Source organism: Salvelinus namaycush, chromosome 31 (assembly GCF_016432855.1).
Source record: "Salvelinus namaycush isolate Seneca chromosome 31, SaNama_1.0, whole genome shotgun sequence".
NCBI classification, from domain to species: domain Eukaryota; kingdom Metazoa; phylum Chordata; class Actinopteri; order Salmoniformes; family Salmonidae; genus Salvelinus; species Salvelinus namaycush.
The window spans coordinates 16882115-16891057 of record NC_052337.1 but is presented as its reverse complement, the minus strand read 5'-3'; the positions used below and the strand labels follow the sequence as shown (position 1 = coordinate 16891057).

Genomic DNA, 8943 nt, shown 5'->3' with positions numbered 1-8943 from the left:
AGAGCCCAACGGAGACCTTCGACAAGTAATTATATCATTATATTCTGACCCATAAGAGCGACAGTTCGGGGCAAGGTGTCAGGCTAAACTAAACAAAGTTTATAAATGTATCCAAGTGTGCTTTTCTCTCTTGCACTCTCTCTTTCTAAATCCCCATTTTGTGTAACACGTGTCATATTGTGTTGGCCCACTAGGGACCTGTTTCATTATACTAAGTTCTAATCAATAGCCTAGACTGTATGTTTGTGTATGTGTATCTTATATTATAATTTAGCTTGTTAGTAAATAAGTAACCAACTGAATTGGTGTGGTATGGAATGATTTAGTGAGACCCGAGTTTGTGCAGATTTACGAATTATACGACATTCAGGATGAGACTGTAGAGGAAATATATTAATTAGTGACTGCTGTAAAAATTGATATTCTGATATTCTAAATCAAATCAAATCAAATGTATTTGTCACATACACATGGTTAGCAGATGTTAATGCGAGTGTAGCGAAATGCTTGTGCTTCTAGTTCCGACAATGCAGTAACAACCAACAAGTAATCTAACCTAACAATTCCACAACTACTACCTTATACACACAAGTGTAAAGGGATAAAGAATATGTACATAAAGATATATGAATGAGTAATGGTACAGAACGGCATAGGCAAGATGCAGTAGATGGTATAGAGTACAGTCTATATATATGAGATGAGTAATGTAGGGTATATAAACATAAAGTGGCATAGTTTAAAGTGGCTAGTGATACATGTATTACATAAAGATGGCAAGATGCAGTAGATGATATAGAGTACAGTATATACATATACATATGAGATGAGTAATGTAGGGTATGTAAACATTATATTAAGTGGCATTGTTTAAAGTGGCTAGTGATACATTTTTACATAATTTCCATCAATTCCCATTATTAAAGTGGCTGGAGTTGAGTCAGTATGTTGGCAGCGGCCACTAAATGTTAGTGGTGGCTGTTTAACAGTCTGATGGCCTTGAGATAGAAGCTGTTTTTCAGTCTCTCGGTCCCTGCTTTGATGCACCTGTACTGACCTCGCCTTCTGGATGATAGCGGGGTGAACAGGCAGTGGCTCGGGTGGTTGTTGTCCTTGATGATCTTTATGGCCTTTCTGTGACATCGGGTGGTGTAGGTGTCCTGGAGGGCAGGTAGTTTGCCCCCGGTGATGCGTTGTGCAGACCTCACTACCCTCTGGAGAGCCTTACGGTTGTGGGCGGTGCAGTTGCCGTACCAGGCGGTGATACAGCCCGACAGGATGCTCTCGATTGTGCATCTGTAGAAGTTTGTGAGTGCTTTTGGTGACAAGCCGAATTTCTTCAGCCTCCTGAGGTTGAAGAGGCGCTGCTGCGCCTTCTTCACAACGCTGTCTGTGTGGGTGGACCAATTCAGTTTGTCCGTGATGTGTACACCGAGGAACTTAAAACTTTCCACCTTCTCCATTACTGTCCCGTCGATGTGGATAGGGGGGTGCTCCCTCTGCTGTTTCCTGAAGTCCACAATCATCTCCTTTGTTTTGTTGACGTTGAGTGTGAGGTTATTTTCCTGACACCACACTCCGAGGGCCCTCATCTCCTCCCTGTAGGCCGTCTCGTCGTTGTTGTTAATCAAGCCTACCACTGTAGTGTCGTCCGCAAACTTGATGATTGAGTTGGAGGCGTGCATGGCCACGCAGTCGTGGGTGAACAGGGAGTACAGGAGAGGGCTCAGAACGCACCCTTGTGGGGCCCCAGTGTTGAGGATCAGCGGGGTGGAGATGTTGTTACCTACCCTCACCACCTGGGGCGGCCCGTCAGGAAGTCCAGGACCCAGTTGCACAGGGCGGGGTCGAGACCCAGGGTCTCGAGCTTGATGACGAGTTTGGAGGGTACTAGGGTGTTAAATGCTGAGCTGTAGTCGATGAACAGCATTCTCACATAGGTATTCCTCTTGTCCAGATGGGTTAGGGCAGTGTGCAGTGTGGTTGCGATTGCGTCGTCTGTGGACCTATTGGGTCGGTAAGCAAATTGGAGTGGGTCTAGGGTGTCAGGTAGGGTGGAGGTGATATGGTCCTTGACTAGTCTCTCAAAGCACTTCATGATGACGGAAGTGAGTGCTACGGGGCGGTAGTAGTTTAGCTCAGTTACCGTAGCTTTCTTGGGAACAGGAACAATGGTGGCCCTCTTGAAGCATGTGGGAACAGCAGACTGGGATAAGGATTGATTGAATATGTCCTTAAACACACCAGCCAGCTGGTCTGCGCATGCTCTGAGGACGCGGCTGGGAATGCCGTCTGGGCCTGCAGCCTTGCGAGGGTTAACACGTTTAAATGTTTTACTCACCTCAGCTGCAGTGAAGGAGAGCCCGCAGGTTTTGGTAGCGGGCCGTGTCAGTGGCACTGTATTGTCCTCAAAGCGAGCAAAAAAGTTATTTAGTCTGTCTGGGAGCAAGACATCCTGGTCCGCGACGGGGCTGGTTTTCTTTTTGAGTTAATTTGGGAAATGGAAACTCATTAAAACAAACTTTACCCATGGTGCCCCAGGTTACTGAGTTAATTATTACCTGATTAATTTAAGGTAATTATAAACATAGTTCATTATTTGATAAACAGCAGTCGTCACATTAATGATACCAACATTACGACAGTGGGCAAGACTAAATATATGTTGTTCTCTAATTCTGGCAAAATTGTTGATGGACTACCTATTTATTAATTGAATGGTTCTCCAATCGATCGGGTTCCAGTCTATAAATATATGGGCTTTTGGATTGACAAGGATTTAACTTTAAAAAAATATATACTGATGAGCTACTTAAAAAGCTATGATTTAAAGTGGGCTTCTTTTTTTAGAAATAGGGCTTGCCTCTCCCTGAATAGCAGGAAGCAGATTGTACAGTCAACTTTCCTGCCAGTTCTTGACTATGGTGACACAATTTACCAGAATGCAGCAGCCACTACTCTTAAACCTTTGGATGCCGTCTACCATAGCGCCCTTCGCTTTATCACAGGTGACAGTTTTAATACTAGTCACTGCATCCTGTATCAAAAGGTTGGTTAGTCCTCATTAAAGTCCCGTAGATCACGTCACTATTCCCTTTTTGTTTACCAAGCTCTACTACACAAGCTTCCTATTTACCCATCTTCATTGCTGAAGTATAAAAATAGGGTTGGTTAACTCTTGAGGTTCCTCAGGTCCCCACTGAATTAGGTAAATCCGTATTTAGTTTTAATGCGCCTCACTGCTAGAACAATTTGCAGGACTCATTACAATTAGATGTTCTGGTGCCACTCGGGCAGTTAAGGGTGTTAATTGAGGACCTAGTAGCTGTGGACTGTAAATGTTTTTCATAAATGTTGTTTTGTTTTACATTGTATTGTTGTGATCAGGGCACCCTTTGTAATAAGACCATGCTCTCAATGTTGTTGTCCCCTGAATAAATAAAGAATAAAAAAAAACACCAACAATAAGACCCTGCCCGGCCGCTGAGGTTCAGAGGAATAGGAGGACGTCAAAGGGCGGTTAATGTAGTGGAGGTGAAACAATAGATTGTTGGCTAGAGTACATCAGTGATATCACCTTCCCTGAGATCTTAAGCCAACTGTCGTTCACAGCATTGAGTTGCAGTGTTATTGCAGAAAGTTGTTAGTCTAGCTTTCTCTATAAGACTAATAGTCACAAGGTGCTGCTTACATTCTTAACTGTCCATATATCAATGATTGATGAGAATTAAGAGATGACGTTGTCTGTAGCGACCTAATGTGCTGTACACCAGAGGGGAACATCCATGCTGGAGTAGAGACACAGGCAGACATTATAGATACAGGCAGACATACACGCCCACCAGCGTGTCTTCACCCACGCAACCCTATTATAGCCAGCCACACTGGGCTATTTTTAAGAACAAGGCTCTTCTTTTGCCTTTCATGTTAATTGTTTAACACTGGGAAAGGTATGATAGTCAGATGTCAGCCAACTGTCACTTCCTTTGGACAACTGTGGCTAAGTTAACAGTGTTTTTCCATCACTCTACGATCATTAATAACAATCACCTCTGACGTTGTCCACTTCAACTGGTCCTTAGGATGTAGTTAAGATTTACGTTTGGAACGGCAAGTGCTGTTTGTATTTCCATTGTACAAGTGATGTCATTAGTTCAAATTCCCTTTTAACATACAGAGTTATTATTAAAGTGAAATATACAGATAGATACATGTATTTACTGTATGTTTTTCTTTACTACTATGATCCAGATAAAGATGACACCCAGCCAGCTGGCCCAGGCAAAACTCAATATGCAACCAATTTAGCAAAACTCTCGTCTAGAATATAACTGGCTTACAGAAAAAGATATACAAAATTAAACATGTTTTTAGATAACTTTAGATAACACATAAAAAATGCAACCCATTTTAGTTTGACAATCCTGTGATAAGGATATGGATTTCATAGCATAGGGGTCCAAAATGGGTCACCTTTGTCTATAAATGGTTTTCATACAGGTCCAAAAATCACATTCACATGAACCATTTCGCTACACATGAAATGTTTTTAAAATGAAAAGGGGTTGTGTGGGACTCAGTAGTAGTGCTGTAGTCCCATAAGCACACATTGTTATTCTCCTTAAAGTCTAAATGGTCCTTTTTTGCATACAGAATGGAATGACCCTGGCCAGCAGCATCCCACCCTGCATCCCACTGCTGGCTTGCTTCTGAAGCTAAGCAGGGTTGGTCCTGGTCAGTTCCTGGATGGGAGACCAGATGCTGTTGGAGGGCCAGAAGGAGGCACCCTTTCCTCTGGTCTAAAAAAAAATATCCCAAAGCCCCGGGTCAGTGATTGGGATATGGTGCTGTATTTTGGATGGGATGTTAAATGGGTATCCTGACTCTCTGTGGTCACTAAAGATCCCATGTCACTTATTGTAAGAGTAGGGGTGTTAACCCTGGTGTCCTGGCTAAATTCCCAATCTGGCTTTCATGCTGCTGAATCATCCCCAGCTTACAAGTGGCTCTCTCCTCTCACCTGTAACTATTCCCCAGGTTGTTGCTGTAAATGAGAATGTGTTCTCAGTCAATTTACCAGGTTAAATAAAAGACCCTACAGCAAACTAAACAGAACAACATTTGAATCACACCAATACAAAAGCTGGAAAACATCAGTGACATAAAATGTTAATACTAAATCAAATAGCATAAACCAGGATGACACCTTTGGCTATTGCGTCACACATTCCCTAACGTAGTTAAACAAATTCCCAAACCGGTTCTAGGTAGCTGTTTAAACAGATATCTTTCTCCCACACAACCACACACTCTCTCCTTATAACCACAAACGGAAGATTTTCATTGACACAACATGTAGACTACATTCACACCCACATAAAACCTCCATGTAAACACTTTCTCTTGCCAAGGGTACTGTGATCAGTAGGTGGAGGAAATCAGTTATTTGCTTGTGTCTCAGGAGCTGTCATCGAACAAAACATGAAATATATTGAGTTGCCATGTGTGTACATTTCCCTTACGAAACAGTCCAACGATTTACTTCTGTTTTCTATACCCAATTACCATAGTAGACCACTAACCTTTTTGCTCCTAGTATTCAATGCCACTGATCAGAAATATTGATAAAATGTTGCACAGTGCAATAACATACAATTTGGTTAAACCCAGTAGCTTTTTCCCCATGGTCAAATACAATCCCAGTTGGTTTTGGGTACTGTAAAAACCTACCACCACAACCTGGACTCAGGGGTAGACATAACATAGTAAACATAAATCCGGGACACTCCAATTAGTATATGTTACGTTTGGTAAGGTATGCATTCATTTGTGGATGTCCATCATCCATTTCATATGATATGTTACGAATTACATTTCATACATTATGTTATGAACTTGCAAAGCATATGATATGTTACGAATTCCAATTTGTTGTGGCTAACGTTAGAAGATAAAAGAGCGTCATTAATCTTTTGTCTACATTGAACTGCCTTAATTTGCGCATGATAAATTACTACCTTTACACCCACAGCTCTGTCGATTAATTTGAGAGTGGTAATTTATAGCAGCATGAGGGATAGTCTGTTAATGCAAGACTTGGGGGATTTTCCCGGGGAACATGTGCAGGGAAAGGCACTGACAGCCGAGTCGCGTAGGCGGTAGAAGAACTATAAATTCGGATGTATTTCATGAAGAAGATAAAACGTTACTTTAGACTTCGTAGTGGTGGTTTGATATGGATAAGTGCGCAAGAAACAGCGAGATTCCTCACGATACGGTGATTTCAATGGCGCAGCAAGAGTCTGTTGTTCTTTTGCTCAAACACTGTCAAGAAATGAAGCGACAGGAGAGTCGCTTGCGTCTTGTCACGTTATTCTTGGTTCTGGGTTGTGCAGCTGTATTTGTCTTTACGCAGCGTGTGAATAGAGACTGTAATGAGAAGGTAAGCAATGCGACATCCATATGTTTTAACGGGGCACAGAACTGCCGGAGAGCTTTAGCATTGGATTTTAATGGAACTTTAACTTTCATTACTGTGGGTGACCATTAATAATTAACTTGTGTTTGTAGGATTCATTCAAACCAGCTGAATACTCACGACAGCAAGCTATAGGTATGCAACTATTTCGTATGATATGTCTTCCATAGTACATTCCTTTGATTTTATGATTTAAGCCTCGAGAGGCGCTTCTATCAGCAGCGTAAAGCAAGCATGCGCTGATCGTTGTTTTCTTTTTCCTACCAGATCGTCAAGAACAGAACCTGAAGCCAAACGCTCACCTGACAAGTATGTCTTAGTAAAGCGTGTTTTTATTATATACATATATATATATATATGCCTGCATGTGAATGGACCGGATGTGTGGGTTTGCAACTTTGTAAAAAAAAAATGTTTGCTGATTTATACCAATTATTTTTGTTATACAATTGTATTATCTAATGTAGCCTAGATGTGCCTTAATGATTCTATTTTAGGAACCACATTCTTTTTGGATATCACTGAGAAATCCCTAGTGTATGGGTATGGTGTTATTCACATGCCTAATCAAACTTCCTGTTTAGTTTGCAAATAGGCTATAGTGTGCACATTGAGCTGTGCTAATATTGTGCAAGGGCAGCAGTCAGGAATGTTGGCTTTTTGTGTGTTGAATATCAAGTGGATATATTTCCAGAATCACAATCGTTTATATATTTCCTCTGATCCTCTCCATCTTCTCCTACCTCCAGCATCATCAAGGTGCAACTCCGTGCCTGAAGATTACATCCAATGGGAACACCAGGACCCTGGCTTGGTACACATGCAACATTTCACCTATGATGAGAAGAAGCATGCTCTGGTTGTCCCTCAGGGAGGCCGATACTTTGTCTACGTAGGGGTCAACTTTCGAATGCCGGATAAAGACAAGGTATCTGGCGAGATCCATTTTCTTAGACTGAAAGTCCTGAAATTCTCCAATAGATACCCAAAAGATAGGCCTATCATGGAAGTCAAGGATAGCATACCAGACAATAGGAGAGGAGCGAGGACTGTGTACACGGGACAGGTGGTTGCTCTGGAGGAAGGGGACCTCCTGAGGGTGTCCATTAATGAAGACAATTATGAACTGATTGACTGTTCAGCAGAGACTACCATGTATATTGGTGCTTTTCTCCTCTAGAAAAGGAGAACATGTCTATTCCAAAAATATGCAGTCTGTGTGGATTTATATTATTTATTTCCATGCTTACTTTTAGTAGGACCAGTGCATGTTTCAAGGCACATTTTAACATCCTTGTGGATACAATAACATTGCAGGTATTAGTTAAGGCTTTCCTTCTGACAAAGCTGACCTTATTTCAGGGTGGCAGGTAGCCTAGTGGTTAGAGCATTGGACCAGTAACGAACGGTTGCTAGATCAAATCCCCAAGCTGTCAAGGTAAAAATCTGTTGTTCTGCCCCTGAACAAGGCAGTTAACCCACTGTTCCTAGGCTGCCATTGTAAATAAGAATTTGGTCTTAGCTGACTTGCCTTGTTAAATAAGGTACAATATGAATGTATTCATACATTAATTTCATACTGTTTGCTACACATTTCCTTTCTTGATCAAGATTAATTAAATTGTTGTTCAATAATTGTTGTTAAATTAAATAACTTATTATGATTTTATAGAGTGGGGTCAATTCCTAACTCAAACTTTTGCCTAATTTAACACATGAGTTTTGTGCTACAGCCACTACAGACATATGACGTTTTTATTTTTGTGTCCCTCAAAAACGCAAGTAAATTATTTTCAGACGAGTTGCATACACATCTCTGTTGTCCATCACCTGTCAATGGATTACTCCCATACAAACCCATTGGCTCAATAAGCAATTTTCTAACACAAAATCTTTGTGTGGCCGTAGCCCTAGGGAAAGGTATTAAACTCCCTTTACTGTATGTTATTCTGTCTGGAAGCACCACTTCATAGGTTTTATGTTATTCTGTCTGGAGGCACCATTTGGTAGATTTTATGTTAAAACTGCTCCTCAAAGGGATAGTTCACCCAAATTACAAAATTGCACATTCGTTTCCTTCCCCTGTAGGAAATCTTCGCTTGTCCATAGACTGCTTACATGTTAAGGACACCAATATGTAGTTTTGTAATTTGGGTGAACTATCCTTTTAAATATGTTACCAAGTAAACACTTTATATTGACCTTTCTGTGAATAAAGTATTTAATTTCTGTAAAAAACATATTTCTACTTTGGGATTCTTCCTTGAATGAAAGAGAAACCTGAGGCAAAGCAGTGAAAGTTGGATAGATGACAATTGAACTATCCCTGTGCGTGGGTTGCTAAGTGTGAATCCTGGCCTGAAAAGGTTGTGTCATCATCCCTGGAAGTTTTCAATTTCTTAGTCAGTGGATGTGGTCACAGTGTGTGTAATGGAAAGATGTTTCTACACTGCAGTTAAATGGAT

General features: G+C 41.2%; 1 protein-coding gene across 1 annotated transcript; it reads left to right on the top strand.

Annotated features, from left to right (window-relative positions):
- The first annotated feature begins 6115 nt into the window (after positions 1-6115).
- Positions 6116-8684, top strand: LOC120026065 (tumor necrosis factor ligand superfamily member 15). Its single transcript, XM_038970854.1, has 4 exons — positions 6116-6442; positions 6571-6613; positions 6746-6787; positions 7228-8684. The coding sequence occupies exons 1-4, from the start codon at positions 6236-6238 to the stop codon at positions 7656-7658; spliced, it is 723 nt and encodes a 240-aa protein (XP_038826782.1). The 5' UTR covers positions 6116-6235; the 3' UTR covers positions 7659-8684.
- The last annotated feature ends 259 nt before the right edge of the window (positions 8685-8943 follow it).